Below are 20,341 nucleotides of genomic sequence, written 5' to 3' on the forward strand. Positions count from 1 at the left end.
GAAGATAGATGAAGAAAAGAAATATGTTTCTACACCTTTTTGCCTTTTTAATAACACATTTATATATAATGTAATCAAGACATTATCATTACTGTAGTTGAGTTGATACAAAAGCTATGACAATGACACATTCATAATTCAATTATCTGTTTCAATATCATCAAGAAGTGGTGGGAGTCAGCCTAGATCCAAAGTTATTTCATATAGAATCGGAAGGTGCTCTAATAGTAGTGTTACCAAGCGACTTGCAGAGGTTTATATACGTATTACTTTAGTGTATATAGAAATATTTTATACATCATCATGATCAATTATACATTAAGATATACATTCTTAAAAGGGTGGTGTTCACACCAAAAATCAAGTTTTTGCTAACTTTTTAAATGTGTTTATCAAAACTATGTTAATATTGTAATAAAAATTAATAGTTGTAAAAAAAAAATAGTTGAGACTGAATTACTTTTTAAAGTGTTGATACTTATCATATTTCCTCTGGTAACATGCTATCAAGATCTTGGCTGCTGAGCAGACCAGCTCCTGCCACCTCTTAATGTATACGTTTTATAAACTATTTAAATCGTACACTGAAAGTACCTCTGAAAAGTAAAATAAATTTAACTTTTATAAATTTTAAAATATTACACAATAAATAAGTTATAAAACATTGCTGCAATATTCTTCAAAGGACAAAAGAAATTCCTCTTCAATATTTATTAACATAATTCATTGCCAGTAGAGCTAATAATTATAATAAACAAAAATTAATTGAAAGGTACATGAAAATTAAAATTTGAACAAATATAATAAATACAGGTTATTTTATTTGACACATTTCTGATTTATCTACAATGGTAAACTGCTGTTATTTTTAATCATACTTATGTACAATATATGTAGTAATTAAATTTACATATAAAATTATATTTTTGAAATGTCTGCTCAACAAGAATATATTTTAACTTGTAAACAGCACAATAGTCCATTTATAAATATACAAAGCAGAACTGAGATCACAACAGTTTTGCCACTTAATGCACTTGAAAAAGAGTGTAAACCTCTACACTATAGACATAATACTACTTTGGCATGGCTTGGCACATTACACACATACACAGATAGAAACTTACAGCGAAATAACTTTATAAAATATTTCCTTATATTTTACATTTGTTTAATATATAGTGAAAGTAATGGTGACACGAACTTAATAATGATGACAAGGTAACAGGATTTGTTTTTTTGTATTTTATGTGCAACTTGTTCACTGTTCCCTGATTCTTGTGTATGGTTTGTGTGCATTGTTGTGTATGTAATTTTGTGTTAGTTTTTTCCATCCGAGAAAAAGATTGCAAGAATGCAAGTTACAAAATAATGTGATCCTAACTTTTTATAACATTAACAACAGAAAATTTTCAAGACAATTCCGTTACCCTGTCAAATTTTCAATCATAAAAAATTAACTTTAATCAGAGAGCAGATGATGTTTTATATAAAAAAAAGGAAACACATTTCGTAAGTCATAAATGGTGTTTAAAACTTCTATATTAAAAGCATTCTTAAAAAAGATAAATTCTATGTTTTGTGCATTGAAATGATTATTTCATTACTCCCATCAATTTTAGCTTAGTTAAGAATAAAAAATGAAAACTTTACACTTCACAGTACTCTCTATTTATGTACAGGTAAAATAGTAAATAGTATATATAAACACGTAGAATAATAATAATAATAATGTAATGGTGTATTAGAAAGTGATAATAGTAAAATTTACTGATAATTTTAAAAGGTAATTGGAATCTGTAGATGGACATTTTGAAGGATATGCTATCCTTAAACACCCTTATTATAACTCTAAGAAAGATATTAACTTGTTAACCCAAACTGCACTTTATTCTCTAGCGTCCCCTATTGGTACTTCAATCATGTTAATAAGTTTATATATCGCACTATAACAAATACTTAAGTGAGCATACGTCCACTAGGCAGTTAGTTGTCAATTCCCAAAATTAGGAAGTTTTCACAAGATAGCATTGAATACCAGAAAGAGAGTTAAACAGAACATATCCTCCTATATCGACTTCAACAAGATTAGCATGGCTGATGTTGTATTTCTTTCTAAGGTTTTTTTTCTCTATTTCACAAAAAGTAGGTTATGTTCTTATATAATGCAACTTGGCTCTCAGCTTCCAGACTATTACAAAAATAATCTTTCTATTATTTTAAAATATACTTTTACACATAATAAAGCATTATTTTCTTTGACGCAACAATGTTATAAAAGGTTTTGTGCGAATAAATACTCAATATTGAGGATGGATATATATATATATATATATAACTTATTTTAATCACTAATCTTACCAGATTATTTTAACAAGTAGGATTTTATCAAGTGTTACCTTTTTCCATTCACTTCACTTAAAATTATCTAAAGAAATTTGTTATGGATAAGTGATGATGTGTTCAATTATTTAATGCATTATCAGTAAAAATTGGTATTGACCATTACCGATAAAGAAAGATCAATTTAGAGTGGGTATCTCCCCCCCATTCCTTGTACAGTTTGGGTTCACAAGTGTTTAGTACAGACTGACATTGAATGTTACGAAATATTGGTTAATGAAGATAGTTTAAAAGGGGAATGATACTATCCAAAAGATATGTTGGCGTGATTGAAAATGGATTATAAAATTAATAAAACACAACATTTAAATAGACATCAAGGAATCCAGCTCATTTCAACAAAGCAAATGACATTCATGAACACTATATAAAAATGTTGTGAAGAATAAAAGAATATTATAAAAGCAGTACAATTGATTTAGTTGAGATTATTGCATAATACACTTTGTAGATGACTCTGCCAACCAAAATAACCCAAAGGATACATTGTGTGAATAAAATATGTAAAAATATAAAACATGCCTAAAATGATTAAACTTTATTCTTCATTACAAACAAATTATACATAAAATTCACATTAATTTATTTAAAACCGTTATAATTAACTAAATGTACAGCTGTCAAACTAAAATGGTGCTATACAATTGTTTAAACATTTTACATTTGGAATAAAAAAATGTAGAACACATGACAAATAAGTTCATAATTTAAAATGTACCCTTGAGATTATTTTAAAAGGCACATCAAGATACTACTTTACAATACTTTTACAAAAATTCTATACTCAATTGTGCACAAAGCAAACACAGATATTATAAAAAAACCATAATATTTCTTGAAAATGGCACAAATATAACAGTCAATAACAAATAAGCCAACCAGAAACCAAAGTAATACATCTTGTGAATTAATTGTTTAATAACGATTAAAGCATACTTGTTGACTCTAAAGAAATGTTTTGAATTATTTATAAGTTTTTCCAAATATAAGCTCAATTATTTGTAATTAAATAAATATTGTAAAAATGTACAATGTTTGAAACGTTATTTAATTTTCAAAACGAAACCTGTAATTCACAACTGCTATTCATTTGAGTTAACAGCACAAATAAACTATATCTGTTTAATTTAAAATGCATTAAACTCTCTCAGAGTACAGTCACAGTTCAGCTTGCTCCTGTTTAACTTAAAATTTTTTTAACAGACTAGATTAGTCTTGAATTATTTTACAATTCTTTCATATACTTTTTCACAGTTGCAAAGTGGATTACAGGAATCTTCTCCTCAACTTGAGATTATTGCCTGAGGAACTGCAAGTCTAGACGTAGAGGGTGGTAGAGGTGCCTGCAATACTGCGGCTGCATATTGTGTGTCAGACACTCGTATTGCGCTCAGATCCTGGCGTTCCATTCTGCAATAAACAGATTTCATCATAATAAAATTCCTGTGATAAATTACAAGTTTTACCAATACAACGTTTAGCCAGTTGAAATAAAAGTGCTATACTCTACACATGGTTAAAACAATGAATCAAATGAATTAACACTGTGGATATGAATAATTTCAAATTGTGAATTTAATTAACTTTTCTCCCACTCCCATAACATTTGTATTATGTATAATGTTGAAATATTGCTATTTACAAATTGTATAGTATACCCATCTCCATGCCACTTGTCTAATTCATATATCTTACTCCCTACGTTTTTGATTCTGTTTTAACACATCGAAAAGGTTAATGCTTACATTTAAGCTGTGTATAATTAACTTTTTTTCGTATGAAATTGGAATTTGTTTTTGGATTGCAAATTTTGTTACAAAATAATAATAATAACTACATATGCAGTATAAATTATTTTATATTGTATACTTATACTCATCCTTGGTTTGTTCCTATCTGGTCCATTTTCGGCACCCATCAATTATTCCCAATGTGAACCATATAACATCCAAGTTTTTTTTTAATAAAATTAATTTGAATCAACAATACAAAATCTGTGTTCCCTTTGCATTGTTCAAAGTGGTGTAAAAAAACCAAAACATTTCCCAAGAGTTTCCTACTTTTGAAGATCTACTCTACTGTGCAATAACAGTAACTTGGGACATGGTCATATCCACTTATTCATACAAACTTGGCCCAGAGGTGTATACTCCGCCCATATAAAATTGCAAATGTAACGAAATTCTTTAACAACCATTATTTCAGTACAAAAAATAGACGACAGCACACCAATGAACTTTCTTGGCACAGCCAGATAATCTAAATTAGTATTCTAGGGCCATGTGTTCAATCCGTCTATTATAAATAGCCCAGATTTAACCAATCGACTATAAAAAACCATACAAAGGTGGATGTAAGAGACCTTCAAAATTACTTAGGAATATCTTTTACTAATACAGTAGAACCCCTCATATCCGGCCTCGGTTTTACCGCACCTCGGTTTATCCGGCCACTTCCCGGAAGCCAATATCGAAATTTATTTACCACGGCTTGCAGACGCGCAGTTGCACGCACTAGTCTCCCACGACTCTTGCGTTATTTTGGTGTATCTATTTGTTTACATTTTCCTGTGTTGTCCTCAGTTGAGCTAATAGGTTTAACCTGTAAACAGTTCGTTGATTATTTCCATTGCGGTTAGTACAGTACAGTACAATTGTTTTGTTGTGTTGTGTACTGTAGGTTGGTTTATCCGGCCGAACCGTTATCCGGCCAGGGGCTCGGTCCCGTGGTGGCCGGATATGAGGGGTTCTACTGTATGGGACAAACATGACATTCAAAATTTGCATATTGACAGCTTCCAATGATGTGTAATTTATGAAATAATTTAGATTATTAGGATGAAGAATAAATAAAGTACAGAACAATAATGTACAAAATTGAAAATGTTACCTTGACTACGATGCTACCATTTGCTTCCTTCTCAAGAGAGACATCCCCTTGATTTTGTGTGTTCTGTAACATAATACAATTCTATTATACCAAGTCATTTTTTATTCCCTACAGATTATTTCACAATCAATTGTAGATTTAAGGTGCTGAAATAATCAAGGTTGCATTTTAAGAAGAATATGAATGAAGGATAACTGTTATGGATGAGTAACGTAAAGCCTTGATAACAACCGACTCAGTCTTAGCAGGTGTCATTAATTATTAATAGCCTCACTTTACCAACACAATCAAGAAGTAACAGCCAAACTATGAAAATTCCAGTCTTGGCTTTTCATTGAAAAGTTTTTTAGTGTAGTCTTTTATTATGGTTTATACATAATGTTTTAATAATAATTATTAACTTACTTCACATTTTCATGAAAAAAATGTATTACACAAAGTTTTATAGTACATTTTTTTTTAATTTTAAAGTATGGGTACAAAACACACAAAAATGGCCTTGTCATCTGAGGAAACATGACTGCCAGTTCCAATGCCAAAAAATAATGATATTAAATTGCTGCCATATTGGAACAAATATCTGCAGAAAATTAATATTTTGCATGATTATGTAACTCAGTTTGATAAAGGTTTCTGATGGGTTTCATGAATTTATCTTAAACCGTTCATGAGATAATGTTTTTCAAAAACACTTATACAGGCAAAAAACTTTAAAACTAAGGACACATTTGATCATGTACTATTTGTTAGCATTTCCCTGGTGAACAAAGTGGTAAAGTTTGGTCGAATGGTTGTGAAACACTGTATATATGCATGTCTCAATGAGCACTGTAATTTTCACAAACAATTTTTTTTATAGTACAAACCATACAAAATTGGTCGAGCGTTCAAACCTGTGTAAATAACTAAGAAAGAAAGATTTTAATTTTATAAAATTCACTCACACACACATTGCTTAATTTCTAGAACTAGAATGTGCAGAACTGCAACCTTCAAGGGATCTGAAGGTTATGGAACACATATGATCAAGTAGGTCCTTCACCCTGATTAACCAAAAAGTTTTGAAAATATGAGGTATCAAAACAGTGTTTATGAGGGAAAAATAAAGCGCTTATTGAGACCTTTCCATAGTTACTCCACATGCCATGGTTCCGATCTGCTATGATGAAGGATGATAATGATTTATCATTAGATTTCAATATTTTAAGTGATTTATTATTTGACTTAGGATACCTACCACAAAAGGGTCTTATTTTAGGGAAATGCATTATTTATAAATTCAATAGAGCTGAAACAGAAAATATACTATTTACTAATGTATAAAACTGTAATTAAGTAAAAAATTATAAGGTTTAGTAAAGTTTTATTACTTTATTAGATCAATTAATTAAAATCTTGAAACCAACAAAAGGACTAATCTAATGATCTACGTTATTAGTATGAACAGTAAAAAGCATTTTATATACAAAGGAAAAGAACAATGACATGACATATGTACAAAGAAAAACCAACACTGACATGGTATATGTACAAAGAAAGGTCAGCCAAAACCAACCCAGCCACCAAATAAATGAAATTAGATAAGGTAATTAAGTTTTGATAGTACAATTATTATTATACCCAGATTATTTGGTTAATTTACAAGAACCTGTAAAGTTCAGCGGCGGATGCAACTTTCTTCATTCTGCTCTAACTGAATGGCCAAAATGTATTCATTTATTTAAAAAGATGCATATTTGTTTTTTTTAATAAAGATGCTACAGAACTGGAGGAAATCCATTTTAAACTTGTAGTAGAAAACACAACTGTATAACACCACGTCGTAACTGTAGTTAACTGAAAATTCAAAGTTACAATAAAAAACAGAAAACACAGGATAATAAATTAATGTACTTATTGACTGATGTTACTCTTAAATAAAGTTTGCATAGACTATTAAGAGTAACTCCTACATATATTTAGTGCCTGGAAACTGATCAAGTAAAATGTTTTATTCATATATACACAATATTGGTAGAAAACTCATATCATATTAAAAACTTTTAAGGTAGTCTTTCATGTAAAAATAAAATTAACAAATTTTAAAACTTATTGAAACAATATTAACTTTTTGTACTAGAACTACTAAAAGTTGTTGAATATATAAACATATCTTATCATTTAATAACAAACTTAGAAGGATTAAAAAGCATGTCAAACAGCACTGTTTTCACACTATGCTGTTTCTGTCACTCTGTAAAAATGATGAGATTTGTCTTGAAACAAACAGATTTATAACAAAATTCTAGTGGCACAGGTGCAGACACCGCAGTGGATGTGGAAGGGATGGGGAGGTTAGCGTGTTACTGTGTTAGCGGCACTTACACCAGGCGTCGAGGCATCACCTGAGGTGTCATCCCCTCCACGGCCCTGTGCTAATGGGCACACCAACTCTCCATAGTCTAGCTCCGACTTGGCTTTCTTGCGTTTCAGTGTGAACTGTGACTTCTTTGGCACCTGGTCACAGAGAACACAGTCAATAACTCAGATATTCTCCTTAAATTAGCAGAAAGATTGTAACTTTAAAATAGTATTAGTTGTTAGTATTGGGAAACTAATAATTTTTCACAGAAAATACATGAGTAAATAAAAATTTCGGAGCTTACTTCTGTATAGATACTTGAAAAGAGTCAGATACATGAAAAAGATGGAATTCTTTCAACAATGGTATGGAAAAAGTAACCATACGCAATGGATATATATACACCTAAAATAGGATAAATAACATCTCTATAAACTTGTTTTTAATTTATAAATAAACCATAACAAAAAATTTCTGTAGTTGCAGTTTTTTAGTAAAATGAGCTGGCAAACATAATCTGTTACAGTAAACACAAGGGCTGTTTAATTACCAACCTCTGATCACACTGTGAAAAGCAAACATTGTGACAGGAGATGAGATGTGCGTTCTGTATGACACCCCAGAAACAACAATAGATGGTTTCAAATTCTCCAAACAAACCCAAAAAACTGTCAACAATAAGATTAAGGCTACTATGTTTTGGGACTTGAAAGTTGTTCTGCTTGTAGAATTCTTACAGCCAGAGACTACAAGAAATGCAGAAGGCTACTGGGAAACACTAAAATGGTTGCAGATTGCAGACAGCCATTCAGAACAAAAGAAGAGTAATGCTCACTTCCGGAATTGTCCTTATTTATGCAAATACCCATCCTTGCAGTGCTGCTTTGATGAAACGGCTTCTTGACAGATTTCAATGGGATATTTTTTATCATCCAGCCTATAATTTTAACCTAGCCGAAGTGACTTCATCTATTCCCTGCATTGAAGTAGCAGTGAGGACAAAGCTTCCGATCAAACAGAGCACTCCGAAATGCTATGAAAACCTATCTCAAGTCATTGGCAGCAATGTTCTAGGAAGAGGGTTTCGGAAAGCTTGTACCAAGGTATGATAAATGTCTCAATTTAAATGGCGATTATATTTTATATTGAAAAGTAACCATGTTTGTATGTACCTTATAATAATAAATTTATTTCTTTATATATATATATATATATATATATATATATATATATATATATATATATTAGTTTTATTTTTATACCACACCAGTAGCTGAAAAAACAGCCCTTGTATATTTATTAGAGTATTGGATTTTTGGTTGAAGACATTTTAAACATTTCACAAGTTTTCAAAAAGGCTTTCATTTTAAAATTTAAAAAAAAACTGCAATGATTTTTTTACATTTGATTATTAATAATTTTTACACAGAGCAATTTTTTGTTTAAAACTCAATGTTATTATGGCTCTGCCATTTTTATTAAATTTTTACTATGATTACCAAATACATATAAATGAAAAATCTAATTTTTGAACATTCTTTTACAAAATATTAATTTGATTTTGCATAAAAATGCAACTAAAATAATGAGAACTCCAACTACATAAGAATCTAAACATCCAAAACATTCACGTAGTGTGGAGATAGTGATATTCAATGTCTAGTATTAAAAGAAAACATTTGTGCTATATTTTGCCACTATTTTGTTATTACTAAAAGTATGACATAACTGATAACACAGTAAATAACAATATAAAAATAGATTTAGACATCTCCAGAACGTAAAGGTTATACTGTGCAAAACACTGCCATTGAGTTCACTGTTATAATTCAGTATAAAACTGCAGGTAGTTTAGTTTATATGTCCTACAAAATAATCAATTATCTGTAAAATTTGATAAAAAATAAATGTGACCCCTTAATTGAGCCATCAACTCAGTTAAGTCGGTCATGGCTATATTTAATTTTTCAATTTATATAGCTACAGTAAATGCATCAGTTTTAAATCTCACACATTGGCTATTATTTGTTGTCTTCTGTATTAAATTTAGTTAACTTGTTCATTTCAATAAATAAGTGGTTAAATACTATTTGATACCTATTTGATAACTCCAATTTAGAAATTTTTAGAAGTAAAAATAAGAATTACTACAAAATGTATAACTAAAAGAATAGTATTATCAATATTAAAATAGGAAAAAATGGATTGTTTATATTTTATAATCTCTGCTATTCAATACAATTATTATATTCTTTATTATATTTTTTTTATATTTTATACAAACATTATAATTTTTTAAATATTTTGAAAACAATGTTAAAATAACAACATTTTGAGCTAATTTAAGCTATCTTTGTCTAGAGTTACATCAAATTAGGAACAACACAAACATATTTGTAATTAATTGTAGTTTTAACAGATAGAGTACAGGATGGTATCATTGCATCAATTTAAACTTAACCTGAATTTAAAAGATTATTTTCATTTATGTTTTTCTGTTATAGGTATATGATTTATTTGTTTATTGACAAAGAGACACAACGTAAATTAAGTAATTAATTAATGTATTATGATATAAAACATACACTTCCATTAATGTAAATGACAATAATAAGATTATCTGATTTACACATCTAACTTAGATTTGAATAATCAAAATCTTTGGAAGGGACTGCATCATAGTGTGTTGAAGGAACAATTTATTTGTATTGCCTTAAAGTGACATAAATGTTTACAGATGTAACTTGTTGCATAATATTAAAAGTAGAATTCTGATAAAAGTTTTATGTTTACATTTTTTTTGTTAGTGTACTATATTGTACTTGAACTGGCTAAAGCACTGTTCTAAGTGGAAACTTTTTGTTGACTATGGAGCTCTAATTAAAATAGAAGTTACCTTCATTTTGGCAGTGGTAGTGAGAGGGATGTATCCTAGACTGGCCTCTGCCTCCCGCTTCTGCTGAATGACATCTCGGCCCAGCAGCTCCTTAAAGTGTGTTAACAGGTGTCGTCTCAGAAGTGTCTTGGCAGGCGGGATGTTCAACAGGCTGGCCAACAGCTCCCCAGTGAATCTGGGTTCGTACACCATCAGACCTCCATGCACCCCTGAACACAGTCATGTGACACTTTTCTTTCATAAGACACTAATACATACATATGTACTACCTAATATCTGTATTACAAAAATACATATAGGTACACCTGATATTATACGTGTTGACAATAGGTTGACAAGATGTCCTCAATTTTAAAAATTTAGAACTTATTACAGTTAATTTTCGTTGTTATTCAAAACTTTAAATTTTTAGGCATACTAACTAATGACTCAAGATTCAAGATTCAAGATTCAAAAATTCTTTATTCGTACATAGTACAGCGTGTACATGAATAGTGTCAATAAGTTTTTTACAATATACTAATTAATCTATATGTCATTTTAAAATTAAAATTATACAATGTAATAAGAAATAAACAATCCAGAAGCTTATATACATGAAATACTAAAATTACATACCAGGCATTCCCAATCTACCTTCCCTCCCAAAACTCATCAAGGGAGTACAGAGCCAGATTTATCAAATATATTTTTAACTCTTTTTCATTTTAATTAAAATTTTGTTCATTTATTATTTTTGTTGGTAGTTTTGTTAAAAATTTATGCCCATAAAATCAGTTCTTTTTTTGAAAAAATTCTAGTTTGTGCTGAGGGACATTTCTTTTAAATCTAGTATTATAATGATGTAAACTTTTTGTAGGTTTTGCATTTCTCTCATTTTGTTTTATATATATCACTGTCTCATATATGTATAGACTGTAAACAGTTAAAATTTTGTGTTCTGAAAACAAATTTTTGACAGATTCTGTTTTTTTTAGTCTAAACATTGCTCTAAGAGCTCTCTTTTGTTGGCGTAAAATTTTGTCTAAATTTTTTTTTCTTGGTCGTTGCACCATATATACTAATTCCATTGGCTGAGTGTGAATGTACTAGTGAGAAATATATAGTCCGCAATGTCTGTATACTACAAATCTGCGACATCTGTCGGAGTGCATAGATACCAGAAGACATTTTTATAAATTACGTGCTCAGTGTGTTTGTTCCATGACAGATTCTCGTCAATTATGAGTCCTAAAAATTTTGTGTGCTCAACTTGGGATATATCATTATTATTTAAATTAATATCAAATTTGGGTGTTATTCTTGATTGTTGAGTGGAAAACGAAATGAAATTTGATTTAGTTGAATTTAAGAGTAATTGTTTGTTATCTAAATATTGTTTAACTAAATTTAGACTAATGTGAGAAGATATTTCTATATCTTCTTCTGAATTACCTGATATGGTGATGTTGGTATCATCTGCAAACAAACAAATGCCACAGTCCTGAGGAACCACCTTAGGTAGTCCATTAATGTAACAGAGGAAAAGTAATGGGCCCAAAATGGATCCTTGAGGGACTCCGTATTTAATGGTTTCTATTTCAGACTTATATTTCTTATAATGTGACCACCTGCTCGGTTTTAATTTAGATGATGTGTGTTCTATTTCCACGTAATTGTTTCCTCTCTGTTAAATATGATTTCAAACCAACCATTAATAATTCTCTATTTTGAATACCTAGATTGTTAAGAGAGATTAGAAGTTCTTGGTGTGAGACGCTATCAAATGCCCGTGTGAGATCCAAGAAAATTCCAATTACCTTTTCCACCCCTATCCACCGAGCTGATTATTGACTGAATAAAGTCAATGCCAGCGGTAGTAGTGGACTTTTTCCCGATCTAAAGCCTTGTTGTTGCTTATCTAATAATTTATTGTTTTCTAAATAATTCACTAATTGAATATAAACTACTTTTTCAAATATTTTAGAAAACACAGGAAGAAGAGACACTGGCCTGTAACATGAGGGGTCATTTGGGTTACCTTTTTTGAAAATTGGGATTAATCTGGCAATCTTTAGTTGATTCGGAAAATAGCTTGAAATTAGAGATGAATTTATTAAGTGGACTAATGGCTGTAAAATGAATGGAAGAGATTGTTTTATTAGTTGTATAGTAAACCTCATCATTTCCAGATGATGGTTTATTTTCAAAAGACATGACAATTTTTTTTAAATGAGTTTCTGAAATCTGATTAAATCTAAATCTATTATTTGTCGTATGAAGCATGTGGAAAATTTAATTGTTTTTTTCATTTCTAGAAGGTAAATTGGGTAATACTGATTTTATCAACTACGTTTACAAAAAACTTATTAAATATATTTCCAACCTGTATTGGATCACTTACAATTTCCTTGTTTATATCTCTAAAAACTGTAATATTTTTTTTACAAAACTGGTTTTTTATTTATTTTTGTTTTAAATTAATTGCCATGTTGATTTTGAAATGTTGCAAGAATTATTAATCCTTTTGATCAAAGTATTGCTTTTTTTCAATATATATAGCATTTTTCAATTCCTTTTTCATTTCTTTAACTTTTGATTTTAATTTTATATCCTTAAGTATCCTACAGTTTTTTTTCTAAGTCTATCAATTTACACTGCTTGTATTTAATTTCATCAGTTATCCATTTACTTTTGTAATTTTCTTTTTTGGTGACTATCAATTTTAGGAAAATGCACTTCAAAATTATAACTAAAAATAGAATAATAAAACACATCATATTTCATACGCACTGGTGCTTGTAGACATCCGACCATGCCGTATTTGCTAGGCTGCTTAAGAATGACTTAATATTACTCTGTGTAAATTTTCTAATATATTTATTCGTTACACTGTTCTGCCTTTCACCAAGATCTAAAATTTCAATTATCTGTGCATCATGGTCGGAAATGTGTGTTATGATGCCAGAGACTCTAGTTTTATTAGAAGGTAGATTTGTAATAATATTGTCAATTGCTGTTTGTGATTCTAAAGTGACCCCTGGTTGGAAAATCTATTTTGTAATGTAAGTTAAACGATTTTAAAATACTATTGAATTTGTTGTAAACAGTATCCTTATTCAAAACATTAATGTTGAAATCTCCTACTAATACAATATTTTTGAATTTACTACACAAGATATTACATAAAACCTCCAACTTAGACAAAAAAGGATCAATGTAGCAATATTTAGGACTTCTGTAGAGACAGGCCAACACAAAAGAGTATGTGCCAACATGCACCTCCGTAAGACAACATTCAAACTCTTTCTCAGTCAGCAGTGATTGTATAGAGGGAATTAAAAATGTATTGCATTTAATATAATTTCTAGCTAAAATCAGGGTACCTCCCTCCAATAGAGGTAGCTCTAGAAAAATGTGAAATTTTGTTATAATTTGTAATATTTAAAACTTCAAGTTCTGAATATGTCATTTTGTGTTCTGTTAGGGCAATTATATCTGGTTGAATTTCATCTGCTATTACTTTTAATAGATTGATTCGTGATGGCAAATGCTGTACATTTTGGTGAAAAATAGAGAATTGCTTCTCCCACGTCCCAGAGGTGCACTTGGACAACCCCAAAGCTAAGTCAGACCTGCCTCCACATTGTGCTCCTGCTAAAAAAATTTCTCCATAATCAGAGCACTCAAGAAATTCATTTAGCACCACTTCACTAGACTCATCCGATGCGTCGTTATCCTGATTGTGTAGTGTGTCTGTGGTCTGTCCAATTCGTGGACCGCTGGCCTGCTGGGTTGGTGGGTTGATGATCTGCCCATCCACTGCTTCACTGGACTGTCTGGTCGGTAAAACCACTGGCCTGCTGGGTTGGTGGGTTGATGGTCTGCCCATCCACTGTGTCTCTGGACTGTCTGGTCGGTAAACCACTGGCCTGCTGGGTTAGTGGGTTGATTGTCTGCCCATGCCACTGCATCACTGGACTGTCTGGTCGGTAAACCACTGGCCTGCTGGGTTGGTGGTTGATGGTCTGCCCACCTGCTGTGTGATCATCGGTTAGTGGGCCACTGTCTCGCATGGCTGGTGAGTTGTTGGTCCATCCAGCTGTTGAGACATCAGACTGTCCGACCACAGAAGTGATGTCTTCAACTCTGTCAGGAATTGAGTCTTGTTGTATTTTCAACTGTAGGCAACCCCGGGAAGACTGTGAGATCTTGTAGCCAATAATACTCTGCGATGCCCTAGTCACCAAAGTAACCGGATCTTTCCAAGCAGAGGACGGACTCAAGTACTGCACATGTAGGAGCTTGTTTGCACTCAACAGTTGTATTTTCCAGTTTCACTGGAGATTTCAGCTGGAGTTGTGTAAGTGGCAGCTCTGTTCTGATACTGCATTGAGATGAAATGTTGCAGGGATTTGATGAACTCTGAGTGTGAATATCCATTGAACAAGATTCTTTTAGCAGTAGGTTTGTTCAAAGGTGACAATCTTTACATTTGCTCCAGTGTTCAGTTGGAAGTTCACTATTTTTTGCTGCAAAATCCTCAACTGATATTTTGTCTCGGACGCATCCCATGGGGGAGCAGATCAGTTCCTTGAGATTTCTTTTTTTTAAAATCCTCTTGGAGTTGTGCTAAATTTATATTAAAACCTTATAACCTTATAAGGACTAAATTTATATTAAAAAATTTATACTTAAGAATTATGGATTTACACTAACATTAAAATAAATATGAATTTAATAATTTTGGTATCAACACAAAAAATATCAAAATCACTTTTAAGAAAAGCAGTTATTTAACATTTTCATGAAAATAAATAAAGAAAGAATAATTCTTTACTAGGACATTACACTTGAAAGGACAATCTTTTACATACACTGACTGACTTTTAATTTTCAAATAAGATGAGCTATGGCTTGATTTAAAATGTACAATAGTATTATTATGATTTTTTTAAATCTTTCAAGGGCTCAACTCTAAAGGAGCGGACTTTCAATAACTTTTTATAGAAAAGCAATTTTTTACTTGTAGGATATGTTGATATATTTGCTATAATGATACAGCCACACTATGTATAACATAATAAAGAAACTATAAGGTATATACCAGAGCCACGTAGATTAGGAGCATATTCTGCCAGGTCCACTGCTCTCAGCCAGTCCATAACTCGGTGGTTAGTCCATAGTGCCACCTCCCCATCACCCTCTCCTGACCTCCTCACCAGGCACGCTGGCTCAAAGTTTTGTGTGCGTAACACCTATTGTCACACACAAAATCAAATGTGTCATTTTATAACTTTGCAAAGTTAAATCTGATTTGATATTCAAGGCAATATTTTAATATTAAGAATAAATCAAATCAAATCAAATATTTATTTGTTGTAAACATGTTCACATGTATAACAAAGTCAACTTAAAAGGTTACTTAACCTAACTTAAAGAGTTAACAACTTCGTAAAATTCTGTTACATCGTATAAGCAGGTTGCGACTAGAAAGTTCTTTAGTTTTTGTCTAAATCTAGTGAGTGGCAGCTCTTTAATACCTTCCGGCAAAACATTAAACATTTTTATGCCTTGGTATAGAAAACTCTTCTGAGTTGCAGAGTATCTGCATCGTTCACTTATAAGTTTATTTTTGTTTCTAGTTGCATAGTTATGGACCTCAGACATTGCAGGCAAAAGTGCCAAGTTCCTCTTAACAAACAAGAGTGTGCTAAATATATACATAGAAGGCAATGAAAGGACACCTAACCTAATGAAGAGCTCTTTACAGTGGGCCTGCCAGTGTGCATCACAAATCAGACGGATTGCTTTTTTTTGCAGCACAAAAAGCTTCTGTACATATCCATGGTTTGCCCAGATTGAAGTTCCATAAGAGAGGTAGCTATGTATGTGGCCATAGTAAACACAGAGCAGAACACCAACACAGACACTGCCTTTAAGTGCTCTGATCATGAAAATGCCTTTTGGGACTAATGCTGTTTTTAGTAACCAATAGGTTATCACTAGGACCATGTTTACTTTTAGGGTTATGTTTCAACATAGGCCTATCATGGTTAGAATGGCTACTGTTTGAATGATCAGTACTAGGCCTAGACCTGCCCGATTGCTTTGGTGATAAATAAGCTTTATTTGTAATGTTTACTTAGTTGTGTTCACTTATTTATAAATGCCCTACAAATAAAATAGATGAGAAGAGTTAGCGTTACTGAAAAAAAGTAAAAGTTTCAATAATAAAAGACTAGATTCTTGCAACCTGCTGAACAAATAATCTTTCAATTAAATTAGACAACACAGAAAGTGAAATATCAACTCTAAAAATTTATGTACAACATAAATAATTTAACTATCTGTAAGCAATGTTAAAGATATAATATGGGCTACATTAATGGTACCAAAGTTGTCTTAACAAGGTGTGTCCCTTGAGTTTTTATTTATCTAAGTTCTACTATATTCTTCAACAGAATCTGAAAGTTGTTATAGTGAACTCGCAAATGTAAAATAAAATTAACCAGAAAAAGTTTACTTAATCAAAATCTTAAATACAATGGAAACATTTTTAGTTTGAATTGGTCTTGCTTGAATGTATTTTTTAATGGTTTCTAGGTAGAGTTTATTGTTGTACTAATTAATAATAAAAAAGTAGTATTACAATATTAATAATAATATCTAATATCAAAATGGAATACTGGTAAAGTTAAATATAATAAATCAGATATATATTGCCTATACTACTCATGTTCTCAAAGCAGATTTAGTTGAAAATGGTTTACACCAATAACTTTTGTGCCTGTGCAAATAATTGGACAACATTTAACTTGTCTTACATTATTATTTTTCTACCCACCTAATTTGATGAAGCCAGAAGTATTCGTAAAATGTCTTAATTTAATCTCATTTATTATTTGTAACTTTATCAGTGTTCCATTTAGGTGTATCTTGGATCCTTACCCTTTTTTTTGACAATAGACAATACACTTTATTGACATGTTCGTTGAGAACAGTACATGCGTCATTGGTACAGATTTCATGGTTGTATAAAAATTACATAGCTTAATCTAAATTACAAGTTTAAAAATTCACTTTCTGAGTAAAAGGGTCTCTCTTGTAGCCAGGCAGTTAATGCTTTTTTTTAACGTTTGGGTGGTTCATTCTTTAGGGATTCTGGAAGTTTATTGAAGTAGGCTGCTCCCTTATATGATGGTTTCCTGGCTGTGAGGCTCAGGTGGTGTACAGGCAGTGTGAAGTCAAGGACATGGCGTGTGTGATACTGGTGAAGGTCTCTGTTTCTAGTTTTTTTTTAGTGTACCGCATGCAGAATTACTTCTTTAAATGTTTTGAGTCAACAAATCAAAGGAAAAAGAAAATACAAATTGTTAACCAAGCTGTTTATGATCGAGCTAATTAGAAGAATGGTCCCAACTCCTATCTGTTGTATACTAATACTGGAAATTGGCCAATTAATATATTTTATATTTCTATTTTGGTATCATACACCGGATTTTAAAATCCAATAGAAAAAATACTGATTAGACATTTTTTTATTTATACTAAGTTAATAAATTGGATGGGTCTGGTAAGTTTCAATATTTTCAGTACTAGTTGTCGATAATTGATTCTCATTTTTTTATATTGATTAATAAAATTATGAAAATAAACTGATCATAATTTTCAAACCAAAACTTCAAGTTTATTTGAAATTCCAAAATGTTATACTAAATTTTAGATTTAAATTTTAAATCTTCTCCTTCTACGACATTTTATATGCAAAAATTGAAAAGTACAGATAGAGTGTACTTTCAAACAAAAATTGGTGGAAAACTACACTTGAAAAAAAAAAAAAAAAACACACACACACATGAGGGGTGATCAAAAAGTTCCATGACTTTTTGTATAGTACGAGAATGAAATAATGCATAGCAATGTGGTTGGTTCAGTGTATTATCTGACTTAACAGTAACACAGCTGTTGTTTCAGATCAGTCCTAACTTCACTAAAACAAAAATAAGCAAAGTTTATTTGAGGTTAGTTTTATGGATTTTGACTATTTCTTGTTTAATGAAAATGAATGTAAAGGAAGAGCAACGTGTTTTTGTGAAGTTTTGTGTGAAACTGAACAAAACTCTAAATTGAACACTATCGTACGATCAGACCGTAGACTAACAATCCGTGAAGTGGTAGAAGAATGTAACATTTCATTTGGTTCATATCAAGAAACTTTAACTGAACAACTTAAAATGTGTTGTGTTGCGGCAAAATTTGTCCCAAAACTGTTGACCCAAGACCACAAACAACACCGTATTCAAATTTCTGAGAAGCTTCTTGAAACAAGTCATTACTGGAGACAGAACTAGGTTTTTGATTATGACGTGGAAACAAAAGTCCAATCATCACAATGAACATCAAAAGGCTCTCCAAGACCCAAGAAAGCTTGTCAAGTAAAATCAAATGTGAAGGTCAAGCTTACGGTTTTCTTTAACTGAAAAGGTCTTGTCTACTATGAATTCCTTCCACAAGATCAGACAATTAATTGTTTTGTTTATCTTGAAACCCTAAGACAATTGCATAATGCTCTGAGAAGAAAGAGATCTGAGCTGTACCAAAGTGGTGATTGGGTTCTTCATCATGACAACGCTCCTGTTCCCTCTGTAAAATTCATCTGTGAGTTTTGTGCAAAAAACGCAATGATAATCATCCTTTAACGCCCCTACTCATCTGAGCTAGCTCCGGCTGACTTTTTTCTTTTCCCAAAGCTCAAGAGATCTCGGAAAGGACAAAGTTTTCAAACAGTAGATGAAATTAAAGAAAAAACTATGGAGCTGCTAAACACCATTCCAAAAGAAGTGTTTTCTGGGGCCATTGATCAGTCGAAACACTGGTGAGAAAAGTGTGTAGCTTTCCAAGGGAGACAAGTGTGTGCTTTGAAAGAGACAAATTTGAATAACTTGTAAATTGTATGAATAATTGTATAAAAATTCAGTTCTGGAACTTTTTAATCACTTCTCGTATATACAAATTGAAAGGATGTCAAAAAAGACTAAATGTAGTACAAATTACCTGGATGCCAGTGCGAATGCTGGCCACATGGAGTACACTGGTGACATGCAGTGTTGCCAAGTCGTCCACCGTCAGCCGGTGCAGCAGCCTGCCATCAACACGGGCTGCCAGGAAGGCTTCCTTGTGTTGTGGCAGCCCTGCGTCGTCCAGCCATCGTAACACCCAGCTGGTGTCCAGACCTCCTGCCGCCCCCAGGTATGTGTCTCCTCCCATACCTTTCTGGCAGTGTAGTGCAAGGTGCAACTTCTTTCGATGTAGAGGATTCTGTACAGACATTCCACCTCAAGCTACCCAAAGTTTGGATAAGACTTATTCTAACATAAGTTTGTTATTTTTGTGTGTGCGTTGGTTTTCATTATTTTAAATTTGATTTCAATCAATAAAGTAAAATTATTGAGTTTTACATAATATGAAATTTGTTTACCAAAATTTAAGGTATGATACATTGAAATTCATACTTGTTTTCAATAACAGAAAAAAAACTATTATTTATACAAAACACACTTATTGCAAAGAATATTATTTAACACCATACTTCTGATGCTTTCTTATGAACAAGGTAGGAGTATATTGCAAGGGTTAAGTAGTGCCACACTGAGGATGCCAAATTTAAAACTTATAGCTCATTCTATTAGGCTAAATTTGTCATATTGAAATGACATATAATTCTACTCTGTTTGTTGAAAAAAATTATTTATTGTGTGATTTTCATGATGATTTTATTCATAAGAACAATGTAAAAATGTTAGCTAACATTGAGCCAAATCCCACTGAGT

General features: G+C 31.4%; 1 protein-coding gene across 10 annotated transcripts in view; it reads right to left on the reverse strand.

Moving 5' to 3' along the window:
- Window positions 1–998: 998 nt before the first annotated feature.
- Window positions 999–20,341, reverse strand: part of LOC124362289 (liprin-beta-1-like) — a 168,207-nt gene continuing 148,864 nt past the window's right edge. For 9 of the 10 annotated variants that reach the window (XM_046816661.1, XM_046816659.1, XM_046816660.1 and 6 more), the window contains 6 exons: window positions 19,566–19,829; window positions 15,616–15,766; window positions 10,530–10,738; window positions 7,657–7,788; window positions 5,293–5,355; window positions 999–3,813 (listed from right to left, as the gene is read on the reverse strand). In XM_046816661.1, coding sequence (XP_046672617.1) covers window positions 3,775–3,813; window positions 5,293–5,355; window positions 7,657–7,788; window positions 10,530–10,738; window positions 15,616–15,766; window positions 19,566–19,829 — 858 coding nt within the window. In that variant the 3' untranslated portion in view covers window positions 999–3,774. The remainder of the gene's footprint in view (window positions 3,814–5,292; window positions 5,356–7,656; window positions 7,789–10,529; window positions 10,739–15,615; window positions 15,767–19,565; window positions 19,830–20,341) is intronic. The other variant, XM_046816658.1, reaches the window with a different exon arrangement.

The sequence above is a fragment of the Homalodisca vitripennis genome, chromosome 5 (assembly GCF_021130785.1).
Source record: "Homalodisca vitripennis isolate AUS2020 chromosome 5, UT_GWSS_2.1, whole genome shotgun sequence".
NCBI lineage: Eukaryota > Metazoa > Arthropoda > Insecta > Hemiptera > Cicadellidae > Homalodisca > Homalodisca vitripennis.